The sequence below is a fragment of the Colletotrichum scovillei genome (genome assembly GCF_011075155.1).
Source record: "Colletotrichum scovillei strain TJNH1 chromosome Unknown Contig00012, whole genome shotgun sequence".
Taxonomy (NCBI): domain Eukaryota; kingdom Fungi; phylum Ascomycota; class Sordariomycetes; order Glomerellales; family Glomerellaceae; genus Colletotrichum; species Colletotrichum scovillei.
The window spans coordinates 1,385,248-1,405,400 of record NW_023336270.1 but is presented as its reverse complement, the minus strand read 5'-3'; the positions used below and the strand labels follow the sequence as shown (position 1 = coordinate 1,405,400).

General features: G+C 52.6%; 6 protein-coding genes across 6 annotated transcripts; 2 read left to right on the top strand and 4 right to left on the bottom strand.

The window, feature by feature from the left end:
* Positions 1-554: 554 nt before the first annotated feature.
* On the top strand, positions 555-2,085 carry HER10_EVM0010748 (peptidase family C54; the record flags this gene model as incomplete). Its single annotated transcript, XM_035480198.1, has 4 exons — positions 555-1,125; positions 1,193-1,361; positions 1,418-1,645; positions 1,698-2,085. 4 exons carry the CDS (start codon positions 555-557, stop codon positions 2,083-2,085), a joined length of 1,356 nt encoding a protein of 451 aa, XP_035326333.1.
* A 299-nt stretch (positions 2,086-2,384) lies between these two features.
* HER10_EVM0002938 (DnaJ domain-containing protein) lies at positions 2,385-4,394 on the bottom strand (the record flags this gene model as incomplete). The annotated part of the gene is made up of 3 exons (XM_035472629.1): positions 4,057-4,394; positions 2,582-3,980; positions 2,385-2,516 (listed from the first exon to the last, which is right to left on the bottom strand). The coding sequence occupies exons 1-3, from the start codon at positions 4,164-4,166 to the stop codon at positions 2,385-2,387; spliced, it is 1,641 nt and encodes a 546-aa protein (XP_035326105.1). The 5' UTR covers positions 4,167-4,394.
* A 1,153-nt stretch (positions 4,395-5,547) lies between these two features.
* Positions 5,548-9,066, top strand: HER10_EVM0007407 (uncharacterized protein). The gene is made up of 5 exons (XM_035476965.1): positions 5,548-5,752; positions 5,904-6,071; positions 6,166-6,909; positions 6,982-7,281; positions 7,340-9,066. Exons 1-5 carry the CDS (start codon positions 5,710-5,712, stop codon positions 7,480-7,482), a joined length of 1,398 nt encoding a protein of 465 aa, XP_035326229.1. The 5' UTR covers positions 5,548-5,709; the 3' UTR covers positions 7,483-9,066.
* Positions 7,721-9,979, bottom strand: HER10_EVM0003130 (cystathionine gamma-synthase; the record flags this gene model as incomplete). Its single annotated transcript, XM_035472816.1, has 3 exons — positions 9,608-9,979; positions 9,434-9,528; positions 7,721-9,374 (listed from the first exon to the last, which is right to left on the bottom strand). Exons 1-3 carry the CDS (start codon positions 9,653-9,655, stop codon positions 7,721-7,723), a joined length of 1,797 nt encoding a protein of 598 aa, XP_035326111.1. The 5' UTR covers positions 9,656-9,979.
* A 607-nt stretch (positions 9,980-10,586) lies between these two features.
* HER10_EVM0012389 (uncharacterized protein) lies at positions 10,587-13,593 on the bottom strand. Its single transcript, XM_035481785.1, has one exon. It carries the CDS (start codon positions 13,052-13,054, stop codon positions 11,156-11,158), a length of 1,899 nt encoding a protein of 632 aa, XP_035326374.1. The 5' UTR covers positions 13,055-13,593; the 3' UTR covers positions 10,587-11,155.
* Positions 13,594-16,118: 2,525 nt separating this feature from the next.
* On the bottom strand, positions 16,119-18,876 carry HER10_EVM0006755 (essential for mitotic growth 1). Its single transcript, XM_035476332.1, has 3 exons — positions 18,486-18,876; positions 17,841-18,109; positions 16,119-17,712 (listed from the first exon to the last, which is right to left on the bottom strand). The coding sequence occupies exons 1-3, from the start codon at positions 18,523-18,525 to the stop codon at positions 17,236-17,238; spliced, it is 786 nt and encodes a 261-aa protein (XP_035326212.1). The 5' UTR covers positions 18,526-18,876; the 3' UTR covers positions 16,119-17,235.
* Positions 18,877-20,153: the final 1,277 nt, after the last annotated feature.

The following is a 20,153-nucleotide window of genomic DNA, read 5'->3' as shown; positions in this document are numbered from 1 at the left end:
TACATTACCGTGCAGCGGTGCTACCTGACAGCCACACCAAGAGCCCCGCTGTGTTCGGCTGATGCGTCACAGGGACAGTCCGCCTGTCATCGGCTCAGATAGCTGAAGACTTGGGCTGCAAGTAGTCTTTACGCTGTTACGGGGGGTTCCTTTCTATCATGTAAGGTCGTCTGGCTGTGCTAGCTTGGCCGCCTCTACCTACCTCCTCGTCGCATGCCTACCTAGATACGGCATGGCTATCTCCATTGCTCATTCACCATCCCCCGACTGACCGACTTCCCATCTCACCAACTTGACCATCTATCACTCCTACGGCCTCGCATCGATATTACCTCGAGTGCAATTGCGACACTGCTTAAGCTGACACCGTCATCCTCAGAACATACCTCTGTTTGCTTTTGACTTCTCCCAAAGTCGCACCGACAGCATCCAGAAGGAAGAGCGACTAAAAATCCTTCGTTGTCGCCTGCGCATACGAAATCATCTTTCTTCAGGACGAGCCGTTCCATATCGCAGGACTTTGTGGCCAGGCTTCGCAGTCGAACGGATCCGCCATGGCTGCGGTAGACCTCGGCCGATACCGTCGCATCGTCCAGATGTTCTGGGATCCCCAACCTACCAACGACCATCAGAGTGATCTTCCAGTTTGGTGCTTGGGTCGCTCCTACAAGCTCAACACCAAGGCTACTAAAGACCAGGATACAGACAATCGAAGCCAAACCCCTCCGTCGACCGAGTCTACCGATACCAAGCCAAAATCCTCACAGGTGTTAGCTACGGCCTCGGCCTCGGCCAAAGCCCCGGAAACCCCGCCGGATTCTGTGTCCAGTAGCTTTTCGTCTTCGCTTGCTTACGATGAGGATTACGTGGAGCAGGACGGTGGCTGGCCTTCGGCGTTTCTTGACGACTTTGAATCCAAGTTTTGGATGACGTACCGATCAGAGTTCCAGGCCATAGCAAAATCTACAGATCCACGAGCCTCGTCTGCGTTATCTTTCTCGATGCGTATCAAAAGTCAACTAGTGGATCAGAACGGCTTCTCGTCTGACAGTGGCTGGGGATGCATGATCCGATCAGGTCAAAGCTTACTCGCAAATGCGATGGCAGTCATCAACTTAGGGCGTGGTGAGTTGCCTGGGATAATTTGACGATTACTATCGCTGCAAGTCCCTTTCGCTGACACCGATAGTAGGATGGCGACGGGGTGACAAAATTGAAGAGGAGAGAAAGCTGATTTCTCTATTTGCGGACGATCCAAGAGCGCCTTACTCCATCCACCAGTTCGTTCAACATGGCGCAGTGGCATGTGGGAAATACCCTGGGGAGTGGTTTGGTCCCTCGGCCACCGCTCGCTGCATTCAGTAAGCCTGTGATATTGTTGCGAGATGCAGTCATACCGGCTAATTTTCTAAACTAGAGCTTTGGCTAATGCCCAAGAACACCAGCCTCTTCGAGTGTATTCCACTGGAGACGGTCCTGATGTCTACGAGGAGAACTTCCTGAAGATAGCCAAACCCGAAGGCTCACGGTTCCACCCTACACTCATATTGGTTGGTACGAGGCTCGGAATTGACAAGATTACACCGGTCTACTGGGAGGCTCTCATAGCCGCACTACAAATGCCACAGTCAGTGGGCATTGCAGGGTAGGCGCCTCCATCAAATTAGATACCACGCACTCACTCACGACCATTACAGTGGCAGACCTTCCTCTTCTCACTATTTCATCGGCACACAAGGTTCATACTTGTTCTACCTTGATCCGCACCATACCCGACCTGCCCTCCCATTCCATACGGATCCTTCTCTCTATAGTGAAGCAGATGTTGACACCGCCCATACTCGACGCTTACGTCGGCTCCATGTTCGGGAGCTGGACCCCAGCATGCTCATTGGTTTCTTGATACAGGACGAGGACGACTGGATCGAGTGGAGGCGTAACGTAAAGCACGTCCAAGGAAAAGCCGTCATCCTTGTGGCGGACTACGATCCCGTGTCCAGAGGTGGCGGAGGAGAAAGGAATAGCGCCATTGATGAAGTTGAAACGATTAGTGATGACGATGGTGACACCATCTTGGACGCTTGAGACTCTCCGTCTCTTGCTGTGATCCTTCCTTTAGGATCCGAGACCGAACATATGGGCGTTGGAAACGCACCAATGCACATTGCGCGATGCAGGGTTTCTTCGCCTGAAGCTGCTGGGATAGGCTACATGTCCAGTTCGGGGACAGTCGCATTATTGGCGTAAAGGATGCTCACTTTGATCACGAGGCTGGGTAACACAGGATTGGTTGGGTATGAACATTGGTTTGCTTTAAGGTGCGAGTTCGCTCATCAATCGTTGGATAATTGTCTGAGACAGCTCAGTCTTAGATACAGATTGACTCAGCGTCTCTTTTTCTTAGCGCCTGCTGGTGCCTTTGCATTTGGGGGTGCCCTGGCATGATTGAGATCGCGAATATGACTGAAGAGCTGGCTTTTGGACGGAAACGATGCATTACACACAACGCATGTATTCTATGGATCGGGTGTCAGTGATCAAAAGCAGAGTTGACTTTGGGTATATCCATATCGGTACTCACACTGCTAGTTTCGGCCTCCTCCACTGCTTGGCGTGCTGCCTTTTTTTCACGCTTCGCCTTGGCCTTCCCTAACTTCTTAGGCTGTGGCCCATGGCCACTTTCATTATCATCTTCAAGTGACAATGTTTCTAGACCGGTTGATACTGCCTGAGCAGCGGCTTCTGTGCCATCGCCTTCGCTCGCCCTGGTAATGGTATTGTCGTTTGCGAACAGCCTTTGCTCAACCTCGGCACGCGAAGCATACTCGTCATCTCCGAGGTTATCTGACGACGTATCAGTGAGCTCCGCCTCATTGATATGTGAAATTGGTTCTGATGATATGTCTTCCGTGCCCTTTGCGGCGTCCAATCCACTGCGGTCCAAAGTGCCAGCCCCCCCCTCAGATTCGCCGCTCGGTGTCGCCATCTCGGGCGCGATAGGAACGTCACGTAGACCCAGGTCCATATCTTCGTTCTTCATTTGGCGCCTCAGATATTGCACTGCCTTAACGTGTTTCTTGCTTCTCTCATGTGCTTCAAATGACTTCTCGCTCTTGAAGGTCTTGTTGCATACAACGCATTCGATCTCTTCTACCTCTGATTCCTCCTCCTCGCTGCTCGAGAAGTGGCCGGCCGTATCGCCTTCATCCCTCGCCTGAGCCCAGTCAGGAACGAATGCCTCGGACAGCTTCTCTTTATTGGCGGCACGTGAGCGTGCAGCTTGGGCGGCAGCGGCTGAACGTAAAGACTCCTGGCGTTCGGCAGCTGTCTGTGTGTTTGGAAGGTAACGCGGATCGCGTTTTCGTACAAAAGTGACGAGGAATCTTACTGCGTCATTGAATTCTCGTACGGCTTCTTCACGAATCTTCTTGTTCTCTCTCTCCATAGCGCGTCTGATACGCCGATCCGGGGCGTCCACAAGCCGGTATTCGTCCTTCCATGCAAAAGTCTTGCAAGTCGAGAAGCTGGCCCAGGCACTGTAGAAGGCTTTGACGGTGTGCTCATAGCTGTCGGTAGAGGAGCCAAATGTAGGATAATCCGGAGTGTCTCCCACTTCGTACGCGCCAGCAGCGATTTCTTCATCAACAAGATGATCGAATGTCGCCTTGGCAATGCCAAAGAACCCTGAAGTGCCATCTGTGAAAGGAACAGTGGAGTCAAAGCGGCGAATAAGGGAGAATATGTCTTCGGTGGACGTGAGCTTCACGTTATTGTACTCGGGGCTGTTGCCTGAATCGGTCGGATCGGCCCCTCGTAAGATGGCTTCGCGATGGGAGTCGTACCAAGCTCTCTCCTGGGGATCGGCAAGTACTTCGTATGCGGCCTGAATTTCAGCGAAGCGACGGGTCGCATTCTGGACATCATGAAAGTTTCGGTCCGGGTGAAGCTCAAGGGCTCGTTTTCTGTAAGCTTTTTTGATTCTGTAGGCCCGAGATCGATTAGCATAAACCCAAGCAAAGTCCCCATAGCATTGCAAAGTGAAGAACCAGTGCATACTCATCGTCAGAAGCGTCGCGCCCAACACCAAGGAGCTCGTAGTAACATGTCTTGACCGTTTCAGAGGAGCTTTCGCTCTGGTCTCGACCTGAGGATTGCTGAGCACCCATGACACGCCGGGGGCGCTATATAGTGTAAAGCAAATTGAGTGGCTTTATCTGTTGCTAGATTCGGACTGTCGGATCCCTTGGCATGCGAGAGCTGCCACAGAATCGCGTGCTGGAGCCGGCGCGTGTTTGGCGAAAGCTGCGACCGACCAGTCCAACAAGCCCGACACGCGGCACAGAAAGGTGAAGAAACCCAGTGATCAAGATTTTCACCAGGTTAAGGTAGCGAAATATTCACGACAAATGAAGGACTTGGGCGAGACACGTCTGCTACGTAAAGAATTTAAGATATTTTCAAGTGAAGTAAGGATGGAACTTCGTTGTGGTGCCTAGGTAGGTAGACCTTAGGTAGGTAATTCATATATATTGAACCGAATTTCCTTTTTTTCTTTTTCTTTTTTCAGGCACCCCTCCACACCTTCACGTAAGGGAAGGAAGACATACATACCCCGCAACCCCTCATTGCCAGCCATTGTTGATAAGATAAGAAATCAAGGGTTGTTGAAGTCGAAGGTACCTAGGGTTCATTAAGATAGGCGCCGCGGTACCTAGCTAAAGTACTCTGTGCCTGTCTCTTCTATCTACCTACCTACCCGATACCTACCTACCTGCACGGATGCCTCTGCCTCAGGTACTTCCTGAGACCACATGGTTCATGCTAGATAAAGACCGACAATAGATGTCTATTTGAAAACCTATGTAAGTCGACAGGTAGGCAGTTGGCAGCGCAGGTGCACGCCTGGACACTTGACGAGCGAGCAAGGTAATTGTCCGTCCACGCACGGATACAGTAATACTCTGTATTAGTACGACTATCTCATTACTCGGAAAAGACTGACAATGACTCTTGTGTGGTCCCACCTGGCGTGGCAACGTGCCGACTCCGAAGTTGATGACTGGGTTGAAGGCAACGAGCATCATGACAGGAGCAGCGGGCCCAATACCACCTTTTTCTGAGGACAACTTTGAGTGAAGTATCTCTGCCGCGAGGCAAATATTGCCCGTACTATTGCCTTACCTAAAGTACCAAGGGTTCCCAGTTCCCTACCGTATTGTACCTAAGGGACTTATGTCATACGAAGCAAGGTATGTATGCATTTATCCGAACATCGAGGAGAGTTAGTGACGGGCTGACGGCTACTGATGGGGATGTGGATGGGATGGGATGGCGTCCAGTGTGCCCATCCATCCATGCCTTGTTCTACCCCCCGCCTTTCCCTCCCTGTCCTGGCCCGTTGTTCGACAGCATGGTCCAGCCCAGCCTAGCCCTCAGCACGTCGTCGAGGCCGGTGACAGGAAACCAATCGAGTTACGTACTTTTGCCTGTCTGCGATTGAAATTTTATATAGTGCAAGTACGCTGCTGACCCTTTACCTACCCTCCCGTCACAAGCCCCCCAACTCTCTCTTTCTTGATCATTCGTCTATGAATCCAGGGCTATCCTATCCACCCCTCGGAGAGAAAGCCATGTCTTTACGCCTTGCCAAGACACCAGTCCGAGTATCGAGTATTGTTGCACTGCAGATCCAACCAATTTGAATACGCCATGAAGTTTGCACACGACTTCAAAGAAACGCTTAGGCGCCAAGGTTAGTGTACCACATGTCATTGTTTTTGCGGATATCTCCCTCTCATATCATTCATGTTCGTCTCATCTCAGACGCTCTGTGAGACTGGATGTGATTTTTCTCAAACAACTTTGAAATGGACGATGCATTGTCTGATGCTGCTCAATTTCAGACTTTCCACCTCACTGGATTGATCAGGCCATCCCCTACGGCCAGTTAAAGAAGGTTCTCAAACGCGTCGCCAGGGAACTTAGCGATCTGGGGCTTGATCCCGAGACTCTACGCCAACTTCTCGACCCGGCTAATGATTCGCCTCTGGCCGCCAAATACCGCCTCAACGGTAAACTCTCTCTGCCTTCTCCCATGTAACGGTGTTCGCATCACCGCCACCCCCCACGCCCCTACCACAAGCATAAGGGCTAATTCGCACACAGCCGCCGGGAACTCAAAGTTACTGAGACCAAAGCTGACTGTTTTGGTGCACATGCGCGACGGGAATGCCGTTGATGCATCACTGACGCCTGCATCCCGTTCCCTCATTGAACGCATCGCCGCCTTGCAGTCCCACGATCCAGCTCAACCGATCCCGGCCGCAGCTCCCGAAGACACCGTACCAACCAAGTCGCCAGCCTCGTCTGCTGAGTCTCTTGCCAATGCCGAGACTGAATTATCAGACATCCAGAGATGTCTACAGGTTGAAGGCCAATCGTCGCCAACAGAGCACTATGAGCGTATCGAAGTTCCACTTGTCTTTGATAGTGAATTCTTTGACATTCTGCAGAGCGATGTCAACAACCTGGATGCACTTCAGGCAAAGGAAGAAAAGGCCATGGTGATGGAGATCGTTGCCTTGAGACAGGAGATTTCGCATCTGACGAAACCCAGTCGCCTCTCCAAGAGCGACCTTGCGAGGTGGCGAGCCATTTTCGAGCTGTACCTCGACGCCCAGGTCTTCTTCTCAACCAACGAGCAAGACCACGGGTCCAGAACCAGTCAGACGGCTGCGAAGCAGCTCCAGTGGTTCCAAGAAGAAATCACAAAGAGGAATCTCGTCAAATCCTTCAAAATTGCCGAGAGTCGCGAAGCCCTAGTTCGCTTTTTAAGTCTTAACGCCGTTCTCCTCAAAAACTTGCAGTTCCAGGAAATCAACCAGGTTGCCATCTACAAAATTCTTAAAAGTGAGCCTCACCTCTGCTCAATATCGCTTTCAATCTAGTTTGATTTGTCTAAGCAAAGCTGATTCACGGCAGAATTCGACAAACGTACCTGCCTAGGTGTTTCGAAATCCTTTCCAGTTCAAGTCCACTCCGACAAGCTGCTGGCCGGCTCCGTGGCGAAAGACATTTGCGCCCAAATGTCCACCGATTTAGTGTCAGTCGTACCGCAGATTAGTGATTACTTGTGTCCAATCTGCTTCGCCATTGCCTATAGGCCTGTCCGGCTAGCATGCCAACATATATTTTGCATTCGGTGCATTGTCAAGATCCAACGGCGGAACGAAAAGCACTGCCCTTTGTGCAGAGCAGACACCGTCATGAGGGCGTCCGCGGGTGAGTAGACCAAGTTTGCTGACGCAAAGTGCACACTGACTGACACTGATGATTGCAGATAATCTGGATATTCAACTAGAGAGATACATGCGCAAGTACTTCCCCAAGGAGGCCAAAGAGAAGCAGCGAGCCAACGAGATTGAACGAGGCATTGAGGACTATGGTCCTGAGTACGTGCACTCTGAATGCTCTGTTATGTAGATGCTGTCGTGTTTTATTTTCTTCTTCTTTGCATTCCTATAGATTTCTTAGAGATACCCTTGCCGGTTGTAGGTTGAGCTTTCGGTTGCAACGAGACTTGAATGTGAGAGATTCTCGTGGTCGTTGCTGGCGAGTGCTTCTTCGTTGCTCTCCAAATTCTTATCATCTTTTGGCTTCCGCGTGCCTCCTCATCCAGCTACCCATTACTGTTCCAGTCATACTAAGTTTACTGTGCCACTCAATCATCTTGTGACTTTTCGACCGCTTGAAGAGCACTGGTGAAAATCTTTTGCAGCTCATCCGTCTCCTCTAGGCCGACACTGACGCGAATGAGGTCCGGATCAACACCCAGACCGGCAGCCCAGTCGAGCTCTTGGTAATGGGCCAGCAGTACATAAGGCGATGTCAGAGTAAAGTTCGTACCCAGACTTGGGCCCTTGGCCGTCTCAATGGCGTCGAAGAAGGCAATGGCGTGGGCCGTCTTGTGAAACGTGACCGACAGAAGCCCGCCATAACCCCCACCAGGCAATTTGCAGAGATCGTAGTTGGGTCTCGTCGGATTTACTCTCGGGTAGTAAACGCATTTTACCAGCGGATGGGCCGAGAGGATGTCGCAAATTGTCTCGGAACTTTCGTTGATGCGTTCAATACGCGATGCAAAGTCGCGACTGTTACGCTCCATGAAAACAACGTCCTCTGGCCAGTACGTATCTTCCAGATCCTCGATCCAAGCACCCTTCAGGGCCTGATAGTACTTGCCGCTTGGATTAAGGATGGCACTGCCACCCATGACGTTGCAGTCGCCCGAGAATATCTTGGTCAGACTGCTTACGACTATGTCTGCGTATTGTAGCACGTCAATGTTGATGAAGCTGCCGATGGTCTCGTCCACAACGACGCCGAAATCGTACTTGTCTGCAAGGATACGGATCCGCGCCAAGTTGGGGCAGGTCAAGAGAGGATTGCCGGGAAATTCACAAAAGAGCGCTAGGAAGCGCTCACCACTCTCTAGGCGCTTTTCGAGATCGTCAAGATCATCCTCTGAAGCGCGCCCATAGAAGAGACAACCGGGACCAAACTTTTGTAGGATCTTGAGCGTGTCGACGTAGGGGAAGCCAAAGTTGACAGATTGGAGGTCACCTCTAGCGCGCAGCATGGCCCGGTGGGCGTTGTAGATAGCATTCATGCCACATGGAAACAAGTATACGTCGCTTTCTTGCAGGTCCTTTTGGTTTCTCGCGTTTTCTCCCATGGGAGGCAGGGAGCTGATGCTGCCCTCCATGTCGGCAGCCATAGCGCCCGCAATTCTACGCTTGATGGCCGACCTGGCGCGCTCGACGAGGGACAGGTCGAGGTTACGGCCAAAGCGTTCCTCAAGAAAGCGTAGGCTTTCTTGCGTTTCAAACGCACTCTGAGGGTTCACCTTGGCCGCTGGGTGGTGAGCCGTCTTGGTGTCGTCGATGGAAGATGGGCGATGGTATCTCTTCGGGCCTCTGTGGGCCTTTCCCACTGGCGAGTTGGGCCTTGCCACGGGAACGAAGAGGCCCTCCTTCAATAGACCATGACAGAACTCGGCTCTTCGGCTTGAGATGCCGTCTCCTGTATGCTGCCAGTACTGCTTGGCAAAGGGGAATACCTCAGGGGCATACACCACGGCAGAGACAGTGGGTGACAGGGAGCGCAAGAGTGGTGAGATATCCTTGGTCATGTCGAGTCCGAAATCAATGACGGTGGCATCGGCAGAAATTGAGGCATCTGCGTGTTTCTTTACAAAGGCCAGGCACCTTCTCGCAATACGAGGGGTGGGAAACAACATGGCTTTCTGACCCGAAGGGCCATGTTGGGCAATCAGATCTTCAGCCAAGGCTACAATGCTCCTATGAATGAAGAATCTTGACAGAAAAATAGTCTCAGCCGGGAACAAAGAGCTACCAAGGAAGAAGAGGCTTACCTGGGATAACCGGTGGTCATCTTATCGACGACCCATGATTCTCCCTCTTCATAGCCGACATTTGCCTTCCACGTAGGAAGCTGAACGCTCACTGCCTACGCGGGCTGTTAGCATCGACGTCACGCATGACTCTGAACAAGGAGAGGGAACCACATGGAAGTGACTTTGGCGTACATGAGCGGTGTCTGGCGGGATGGACTGTCCCAATTCCAGAGCGGGCATTGTGACAATCTTGACTTGTGCTTTTTTATCTACGTGAACTGTACAATGTGTTAGACCTCGTTTAAAAGCGTGTGTGTTATGGCCAGTGATCGACTTGCTCTGTATTTCACCGAGGTGATGTGGTGTGGGCTTTTATGCGTCGTTGGTCTGTATGAGAATGAGATGAGTCAAGTAGGCTGGAGTTTGAATTGGACAAGATGTGGGTCAAGGCCGGTGCAGAGGTGGCTAAAGTAGGTAAGGCATCACGCAAGAGCCGTCCACTCGTATAGCTTCCTTTCTTTCTTTCTCTCTCTTTTTCTCTCTCCCACACTCACTAGTATTGTTTATCTCTGTCTCTCCCTCTTTCCATGTGTGGGATCGCACTGAGATTTAAGGTAGTGTAAATGGGTACAAGGTATCGGAAAACGGTGGCCCTGCTCAGTGCTCAGTAGTTGTCGATAAAAATATGCTGTCAATCGCGAATCTCATCAATTTTACCTCCAGTGTCAATGTCCCCGGTTTGCCGGCACTTGACTCGATATGGGTGATTAGAAGTCGGTAGAAACCTGCCAAATCCCCAAAGGGTAACTTGTGGTGCAGCGACATGGGATTGAGAGTCTGTGACCGGTAATTGTTGGTCTGTGCCGTGGTATGCGGGGCGCCGAGGATCGGAGTGATGCCCCGCGAGGTGCATTTCATTTTGTCTCTATTACCTCTCTCTCTACCTTACGTAGTGAGGATACCCACGTACCTTTCTAACTTACCTACGACCTCACATCCAAAGCCCAAAGACTTCGAGTTCTTGAAAGTACGGAAAGTGAATTCGGGCATCTACGACGCGACATCTACCAAGCGAAATGTATCATAGCAGCCCCGAAATCAGATTTGATTTCCCACGAGCCCTCACCTCAAGCCTCAAGCGCCAAACAGACAGCGTTAAGATATTGAATAATTCTGTTGGTGACGATGATAACCAAACAGTCCAAAGCTTTGGTCCAGCCTGTCATCCAACCAGACTATCCATTTACCAAGAGCTGAGGAACACGAGTCGGCACCGGTCTAGCATTTCCATAAACTTGGCCCAAGACAAGAAAACACTTATACGCATTCAAGAAGTTGGTAGACCTCCGTGGATGCCCATGTCAGCGAGATCAGCCTTGTGAAGAGCTTTTCTAGTATCTATCTCAACCTTGAACAGTCCACAAGCAAGCAAAAGTGTCTCAACATGACCCCCATATGTCACAATCGTATCCCCATTGACCCGGCTTCAGCCTCATCTGGTCATCGTCCCTTATAAATAGAACAACTGTCATGCCATGCCATGCATCCGTATCCGCGCCTAAATCGTGAAAGACAGCCTCTAAATAAGAAATGTATATTGCAATAACATCGGCACTCGTGCTGTGCGGCCGAGTAATCTGTTCATAATTTTGAGTCGCTCGACTTTGGAAGTCTTGCCAGCTTCAACAGCTGTACCAAAACATTCCGGTGGAAGACAATCCACTGCACTTCTCCATCTCGTCAATGATATTGACGCCTGCTGGTCTTGCTGCCGATACAGCTGATGCTATCACTTGGTGCTACGCTGATGGCGTCATCTTCCCAAGCACTACGGCCACTGTCAATGCGGCTCTTTGGCGGAGGAGGGCCGCGTGCTGACACATAGGTCGGTGCTCGCGTGGCAGGGGGGTAGGCGAAGACGGGTTGAGTGTTTCGAACTGCCGTTGGGGCTCTACTTGGAGCTCTGGTTGGAGCTCTGCTCGGTGCTCTGCTGGGTGCCTTGCTAGGGACAACAGTAGCCGGCGCCGCCTGAGTGGGTGCCATGCTCGGAGCTCGGCTGGGTGCCACAGTAGGAGCTCTGCTACGTACAACAGTCGGAGGCCTGCTAGGCGCCCTGCTCGGCGCCTTGCTCGGTGCCATGCTCGGCGCCTTGGTGGGTGCGCGGCTCGGGACAAGGCTCGGGGCCATAGTCGGCGCGCGACTGGGTGCACGGCTAGGTGCTTGGCTCCGCCCGCCCAATATCGTCTCAACAGTGGGCGGGGGCGGACGGATGGTGGATTGAGACCTCCCGCTTCGGGCTGAGACGTAGGTGCCGGCATCGTCAACGATGGTGCGGGGCACGGCCGACCTGCCGGCCATGCTGTGTCTTGAGCCTGCGTTACTTTGGTGCTCGTAATCAGTGAGCATAAGGGGGGCGGTTCGGGGAACGGCGGCTTGGCTGCGAGAACGAACACTGCTGCCTCTTTCGAGCTGATAGCGAGACGAGTGCCGGCTGCGGGTGTCGTCGTACAAGTCATCTGCGGCACGGCTGCGAGCGCCGACCTGGCTGTACTTGGCCATGTACTGGGGAGGTGCTCGGTTGTCCGATAGTGCCGGGTACGCCTCTGGGTACCGGATCTTCTCGACGGTCCTCTCGACTTCGACATAACGTCCGGCCTGCGGATCGGTATATTGATCGGGGAAGGTGGAACGGCGTTGAAACGGAGGCGCGGCTCCGGAGCCGTCAAACTCCTGGCGCGGAGCTCGTGCACGATCCTTGCGCATCATTCCGTAGGTGACGGCAGCGCCGGCGGCGGCACCAACGGCTGCACCTAGAAGACTTCCGACAAGGGTGTTTGTGGCGATGCCACCGCTCGATGGAGAGGGCTGAGATGGGGTTTCGTCTCTTTTGGTTGGCGATTCGATGACCGAGGTGGTGACGCTTCGACGAAGCATTGTGTAAGGAGGTTCGTTACCGGGAAATGACCCAGAGCGAGCGGCCATGGCGAAGACTGATGAAAAGGTCCCGGCAGCAGCGGAACCGGAAACAGAAGGCGGCGGCGGGGGCTCGGATGCTGCAACGTCGTAATTCCAATCCAGAATGCGGCCAGCCTCCTCCGTGGTAGACTGTGTCTTTCGAACAGTAGAGCCAGCGTAGGAGGGAGGATAGTTGGGAGGGGGTTGATATACAACTTCCATGGTGTTACCGTCCAAGTCGGTCACAGTAGCCCGGTGGATATCGCCACTTTGAGTGATTAAAGCGGGACGAGTGAAGTGATCAGCCGGGACGCTGGACAGCAGGTTCGGATTGGCCCGGACGGCAAAGGCGTGGAAGTCGGTGACAGCGGTGGGGGAGGAAGCAGAAAAGACGGCGCGAGAGAGCTTCAGGGGCTCGCTGGAATTGCGGGCCTCGCGGATCTGGAAAATGGGGGTGAGCGGGGATAGTATACCGTATGTGACGGTGCTGGGAAGTCTGCCAGGGCCTGAAGTGGTGATGGCTGTCTTGGAGTCGGTGTCGGCGCCTTCGTTGGCGCTGGCGCTGGCGTCCGGGGGAGCGGTCTGGGAATCCGTGGATATATAGTGGATGCCCAGAGATTGGAAAATGGCGGAGTAGAAGGACGTTGAGGAGGGAAGATGGGAGACGTCAAAGTAGGGAGTCATTTGGGGCGGTTGGTAGTAAAAGGACGGTCCTGATGACTAGATAGGGCGGCTCTTTGAGGTGGGAGTGAAGCGAGGCGAAGAGCTAGGTAACAGGTCGAGAATAGTTTCGTGTAAGTGCCGTTGCGCTTCCACGGACGCGAGGGGGGAACCGGGGACCAGAGGCGCAGACAGGCGACTCGAGCTAAGTAGGCTTGGTGGCAGCCTCGTTGATTTGTGCGTTCGTCGAGGTGGTTGCAAAGAAAATTCCGAGTGAAACTATCCAGGGCAACCTGTTGATGATGGTGTGTAGGTTTGTGGTGGTGCACTGGTGAGGGTGGTGATGGTGATGGTGGGTAGTGCGTGTGGATGATTTGGTAAGGTATTGACAGGCAGGCAGCGTAGCACCGAGACAGATACCAGAATGCTAATGACAACAACAAAGGGGAATCAACCTCAAGCATATCAGGTCCCGACTCCTGCGTGGAATGGAATGCTTAAAAGAGATACTTCTTAGTCTGGCAAGGGGGGAAGGGGGAGAGGGCACGCGCAACCGACATAAACCAAGCTGTGTGAGGGTCAAGACTCAAGCAAGTCTGCCCACACATACCCATCTTATGTACCTACTCCCGTCGGTAACTACCTAGGTACCTTGCAACGTCTCTGGCAACCCACTCACCTGCAACTCCAAGACCTACTTTACCTGGGAGGTATTGGCAGCCATACGGAAGCCAGTACTTTGTCTTCAGGGTACGGCGTGCCTAGGTAGGGTATCATCAGTGGCACATCCATCACTCCAGTAGCACGGGGCCGCCATAAGGTAGACTGACAGCTTGTCCCTGCTGCTGAGCCCAACCTATCTTACCTTGAGGCAGCTTAACGAAAATCCCACTCACAAGTCGGTAAGGAGTCGCACTTTTCGCCCAGTGCCTTCTGGCCAAATCCAATATGCAGCCCGCCCGTTCTGGACGAGCCCAGTGCAGTTGTGATGGTGGGTGGTGAACTGCAGCTAGTGGCCGGTGATGGAGGTGGCATGTCCACCTTGCGCCGGGACATCCAGCCGGAGACCTCAGACGGGCCACGAAGCACAGGGCGGGACCACTTGATCTTTTTCTGCGCCTATGAAAGATGAGGCTATCCCAACGCCGCGCCAGCCAGGTTAGCATAGCCTGTATAGAGTACAGGTGTACGGATGCCAACTACGTGTAATTTGCCCCATCCCTCAGATACCAGCCTTCATTCCCTCATTCTGAAGGGTGACTGACTGGTGTCATTGGGACCATGGTCAGGCCCAGCCGCCCAACGATTTACATACAACCGGCCACAGGCAAGCGCCGCTTGGTATCGGGAGCTGGGGCTGGGGCTGGGGCTAGAGCCGTGCTACGTGTACGAATACCTTGCAGAACCGAGGAACGAGAAGTCAAGTGGTGCTTCAGGTGGTTAGATCATCCTGCAAGCAGCAACGGCCGGCTGCCGCATCTCACGATCTGGATCGTGTCGGGAGCATGGTCGTCAATGTGTGGTCTGTAGGATATTGATATGGGTCCTAGTCTCAGTCTCACTCCGGAGTATTCTTGCGGATAGTGGCACTGGAGCGTTTGATCGTTTCGTCGTGTCACGTCGTGTCTGGCTGCCATTCGTCTCTTTAGGCCCCGCCTTGGCCTTTGTTGCTGCAGGCTCATTTGTCGTGCCCTGAGTTAAACCAGGATGAGAGTAGCCACCCTCTCGGGACCGCTAGAAAGATGGATCAAGATTGCAGGTATCCGTAGAATTCTTGGTCCAGACGGAAGCTGGAGGCGGTGGGTGTACTTGTGGGAGAGGGGAAAAAAACCATGAAGAGAGAAGACAGGAAAGGAAGCCTACTCGAATGCTATTAGCGGCCCATGTCACAAAGGGTTCCATCTGGAATGGGAAATATCCAAGACTGTCTATCGGGTATTAACAAGTGAGCTTAACCGGCCGAGAAATGCCGCACTGCAGATTATCCAACCCTGGGGAAACGAAAGGTGGTCGTCAGTAATCACTTGGTATAAAAGTCGCGTCTATAACTACTGTCATTGGACGAATTGGACGCAGGAGTGCGCGGGACTCCCGTCGGAAGCGTTTGTGGCTTCCAAGTGGTCCGCTGGAAGCAGCACCTTAGTAATAAGGTAGGTAGGTAATACCTTGGGTATGAAAAAGCCGCTCGTTGCGCGCGGTCCAAATGAGAAGCAGCTGCCATGCTCTGGAAGACTGGGACTCTGTGAGCATGGTAAAGTACCGCAGGTATCCACACATCAAAGTGCAAAGTAAGGTAATCAAAAGGTATCTTTTGTGAGATAAATCAATGGAAGCTACCTCATTATCCGTCCACGGTTCCTGTCTCCCACCTCACTGTCCCAAGTATCTTGATCTGGATTTCCTCGATACCAAATGCCCCTTGACCTATTACCAAGCAGGTACGGCACCTAAGATCTCTTGGGAAAGTCTTCGTGCTCTGCAAATGTACTTTCCAGTTTCGCATCTGTCTGTAACTCACTGCATCGATCCCCCTTCCACCACGTCGCGGCTTGCCAGGCTTTTTCGCGGCTTTGCCGTGACCGACTTGCCCTGACGTGCTGTATTCTCTATGAGTCCCCGTCTTCCGTATGGGTATCAAATCCCACAATGAGGCGGTGGTTTGCGCCATTCTATTTACGAATATAGATATCCTCTCCACTTTGCTTGAGCACCGTAGCTGCCAGCATGGTGCATCCAGCCTCGCACTTTTAGCTCGCGTGCTTCCAGATCCATCAACTTGGCACGAGATTGTGAGCTGGTCATGCCGCCCATCGTCGGATTTCACCACGTTCAAGTCTCAACCCCATACCAGAAGGGCACTAATGCAACTATACGTCCACCTTGCCTGCTGCCCAACCTCCCACCAGCTTGAATGCCCAGGTCCCCGACATGTTTTGTGAGCTTGGTAATTACGGAGGATTCTGGACAAACACGCATATCTATCCGTATGGACGCATACATATTTCCTCCCAGCCAGTCGGACACATCGGTCCGCGCCGCCCTGTTCCACGCGCCCAACAACCTACCCCCTACTTTTGTCAACTTTGCCCGTCGATTCTATCACATTCAAACGGTCAAGTGGTAATGCGGTGTACACACCAGCCGAGTCTGACTCCCTCACATGCACACGCGGGGCAGTTCCACGCATGGTAAGGCGAACGAGCCTCACTATTGTCGCGTCCCTCTTCGTCCCCGAGCAGACTGAGGTGACCAACAAACACTGCATCTTACCTTCCATGCCGTAGTCCACTCAGGCATCAATGACATGCTAAATCACAACCTCAACGGTTGCCCGACACGGTTTCTTCATCTTTCATTCAACCGCACCTATCTATGCTCATCAGTCCAGCACCTTCTTGGCAACCCATGAGTCTATGCGACTCTCTTTCGTCTTTCCTTTTCGTCTAGGATGCCTTCAAAACCTAGCTAAGAAAGCTAGACAGAGACATGCGGCATCGTACCGCTGCACATTCAGAGGCACACAAGCATTTGCCTCAGATTCATAGTACATTGCATCTTGGTTTATTAACCCGTCAAACACGGTAGATACATTGTCTTTCTAAATGGCCTCCAAGTACGAAGCCTTGCAACACCTATCCGCGTAGCCGATAGTATCCAGCTATACACCATTAGTCCTTGAAACGTCGTCCTTATTTTCCTTTTTTTTTTGTATGCTCCCCAGCGACACCGCTGAGCGTTTGGTCGCAATCGACCTTTTTTCATGTGAAAACCAAAGGGTGGCCCATTTGTCCCGGCACTTGCCGAAAGCACGAAGATACTACTCTAACAATAGCCAAGGCCGCCACCCCTATAGATTCTGAATAACGGGCAAACAAAAAGAAACCACAACCTAGGTTGAAGTTGAACTGTCAAGGCGAAGAAAGCGCCTTGGACCCGTTGTCGAACGCGCCCCGGTTTTGGTTGCAAAAACAGCGACAGCGATGGCACAGGTAACCCAAGTTTCCGAGGTCGCGCGTTGACACCATGATGTTGTATCGTGGTTCCGTAAGCGCAACCCCTCGACTTTCAATTTGTCGCTCTGGAGCGCATTTCGCACCTCCAGGCGCCTGGGGGCCACCACTTACATTGCCGCTCTGATTCGCCGTCGCTGCTGCCTGGGTTCGTGTCCCCGCAACACAAACGACTGAGTAGATGCCGGGTTTCGACTACTGAATGTCCCAGGAATCCTCAGCAGCATGGCAAAACTTGCTGCAAGCAACACTGGCGGACAAGCTGTAGTTGCTAATGGAGATCTTCTCGTCGACGAGGCCATCAGCAAAGGTATCGGCACCCTTTGCCATGGCACCAACGAAGACGCAAACACTCTCCTTGGGGGCGAGCGTGTCGATGTAGTCCCTGACGTGTACCAGAGGGGCCTCGAAACTGAGCGTCACCTTGCGGCAGTTGGGCGGAAGGTGATCGGTGATGGGATTCTGGATTACACGAAGCAGCTTCTCCTGCGAGTTGGTTGAGCGGATGGACAGGCGATGCAGCAGCTGAACCATCAGACCGGCAAAGCGCTTGAATGTACGCGGGATGCGAACAGACGGCGAGACCTCGATCAAGACACCCTTGGCGGTATGAATGTAGATCTGAAGCTTGCCGGCCTTGTTGATGGGGGAGTCGAGCAGGGTCAGGAGGCACTAGTCAGTATGGTCAGCATGTTGGATGCAGACACGGCGGGCTAGGCGCGTTGAGGCGCCAAAGCAGTAGCACAAGCAAAGGCAAGAGCAAAAGCAAAGGCAGAAGCAGTTCGCTGGTAGTATCCAACCTGATGTGTGATATCCGGGCGCGCGTCACTAATGTCGCGGTTCATCTTGCGCATAACTCCAATATGCTCATCGCTGTTGAGTAGCGAGTACTTCTCCTCACGTTGGACGCCGTTGCGGCCGGTGCCGCCATGTGAAGCCTTGTAGGTCTCGAGACTGGCGTTGGAGAGAACGACAATGAGGCGCTGAGAATCCTTGTCGGTAGGAGGGATTGCGGTGTGCTGCTCAGCGACCAGCTGAGGGAGAGCCGGAGGGGGAAGCGACTGGGTGCCTGTTGAAATTCGCAGATTAGCAAACCAAAGTCAATCAAGCAGAGCCAGCTGTGTGGGCTTGCCCTTGTGAGAACTGTCTGCCATGTCTTCCATCGTGTCGCGATTGCCTGCGTAGTGCTTGACACTCGATATGTGGTGTTTGGGGTAGGGGACGTGGTGAAGTGTGCAGGGTGGCGGGGTAGCTACGGCTTATAACCACGAAATGGTGCGCGCAATTGGAAGGAGGATGACTGGCGCAGAGGCTGTCCGTGAAGAAGGAGGTTCCCGGAATGACAGCGGCAGACAATCGCAATAGGGAGGAGCCTTGGATTCGGGGTTTTCACTTGATGCAAGGGAAAATGTGAGTCGCGCAAGGGACACACATTGGGAACTTACGAGGTCGCTTGACGCCAGCACGGGCCTCTGGGGAAGACATGTTGACTTTTTTTTTTTTGGAGGGGGAAATTCGACGATCGGGTGGTAAGATTTGGTGCAGGTTTTTTCCGGCTTCTTCTTCTGTTTTCTCTTCTTGTCTCGTTACACAGACAGGAAGGTGCGTACAGCAGGTGCGCTGTTGCACACTGCAAACAATAAAGTGAGAAAGTAGTGAAGAAGAATAAAATGAAGAATACTTGAGTGAACAGATATGAAATAGATCTGGTCACAGAGGTGAGGAGAGGGACTGCGTGAGGGTGAAGTAAATGGTAAAGTAGTGAGCGCGAGTCGAGAGGGAGGAATGTTGGTTTTGAATTTTCCGACAAGCGAGGGTCCAAATCTGAGGGAGGATGATTCAGGCCGAGTTGCAAGGGAAGAAGACAGACTACCTTAGTTGGCTTAGTCCAAGGTGGTGGGTGGGTGGCTTACCTTATGAGGGACACCAAAGTGACCAAACACTTAAGCAAAGGTACCGTCCCCTCTTCGAACCTACCTTACTGCGTACCTACGGATACCTACTCACCTCACTCTTAACTGCTGCTGGGTCCCTTGAGACTTTGGGTGCGGGGTGAGTACCAAGTACCTATGATGGAAACGGAACTCGGATACATTTAGTACACAGTATTGAGCTCATCTTGTCGCAAAGTATTGACCCGGGAGAGCAGTGCACTAGGTACAGTGCGAGCAGCGCTTACCAGAGGGAGGCACTTCTGAATTGTCCCTTCCATTTGAGTGGATCTTAGCAAACCTGGAACTCAGGCCCGCCTTGCTCAAGGTACCTACCTGCCTAGGCACGTGCTACTACGTAGGTAAAGTAGGTTAAGTATGTACCTAGGTTTGTCTTCCATGCAATTTCTTGCACGCTCAGAGTCACGGCACACAAGTTTCTGCTCGGCTCGGGTCTCAGCCACTCGACTTTTAGCCGCTACGGCGAATGTTTGCCGAGCCATCAAGTGCGTTTACCCCGAACAGAGAAAACTAATGCTTCTTGGGTTCCTCATCCTCTACCATACTTGGTATCCAAACTTGTCATGTCAGTCTGTTTTGTACGTGAAGGCTTGCCACTCTCAGCAAACCCAAGGGGCAGGCTCCGTCTTGGTGCTTCTAAACCCACCGAGATCGGGGAATCTAGGCGTCCGTCTGCCGATGCTGCCGCCGGCTATTGTCCTCAGCGGTTTCTTACCCAGTGTGAGAGGTTGGTGCCTTTAAATACCTGTGGCTCATGATGCCCCGGTGAACATGCAGTGGACGTGTGGGCCATGATTTGCCGAGCGATAGGAGTACGCAGTAATAAAGAAACACTTGAACTTGAAGATTGGCCAGACAGCGAAAATAAAACCGCGATAGGAGGAAGGAGATACACAAGAAAGCCTCGGTCGTCTCTATAGCAGGCGTGTCTTCACATGAGTAGATCCCCTGGTCACTTATATGGTATACGCGTCGGCCCTCTGGGGCCACATGGACATAAGGTCGGGATGGCCTCGAATGGGCCATGGAAAATTATTTTGTATCGTGTCAGTCTGATGCCCCTACAGAGGGTGCCCACAACGATCAAATTGCGAGGGAAACGCCAATCCTGTTCTAGGAGAGCGCGTTATGCCTTGAAGTTAGGCCGTGATGAGTTCAATT

Excerpts from the sequence above, each read along its gene's own strand:
- HER10_EVM0006755 (XM_035476332.1), bottom strand. The coding sequence starts at position 18,525 with ATGTCTTCCCCAGAGGCCCGTGCTGGCGTCAAGCGACCTC. Across the intron at positions 18,110-18,485 it reads TGCTGGCGTCAAGCGACCTC|GCACCCAGTCGCTTCCCCCT; the intron begins GTAAGTTCCCAA and ends GAATTTCAACAG. Across the intron at positions 17,713-17,840 it reads GCCCGGATATCACACATCAG|TGCCTCCTGACCCTGCTCGA; the intron begins GTTGGATACTAC and ends CATACTGACTAG.
- HER10_EVM0012389 (XM_035481785.1), bottom strand. The coding sequence starts at position 13,054 with ATGACTCCCTACTTTGACGTCTCCCATCTTCCCTCCTCAACGTCCTTC.
- HER10_EVM0007407 (XM_035476965.1), top strand. The coding sequence starts at position 5,710 with ATGAAGTTTGCACACGACTTCAAAGAAACGCTTAGGCGCCAAG. Across the intron at positions 5,753-5,903 it reads AGAAACGCTTAGGCGCCAAG|ACTTTCCACCTCACTGGATT; the intron begins GTTAGTGTACCA and ends GCTCAATTTCAG. Across the intron at positions 6,072-6,165 it reads CGCCAAATACCGCCTCAACG|CCGCCGGGAACTCAAAGTTA; the intron begins GTAAACTCTCTC and ends ATTCGCACACAG.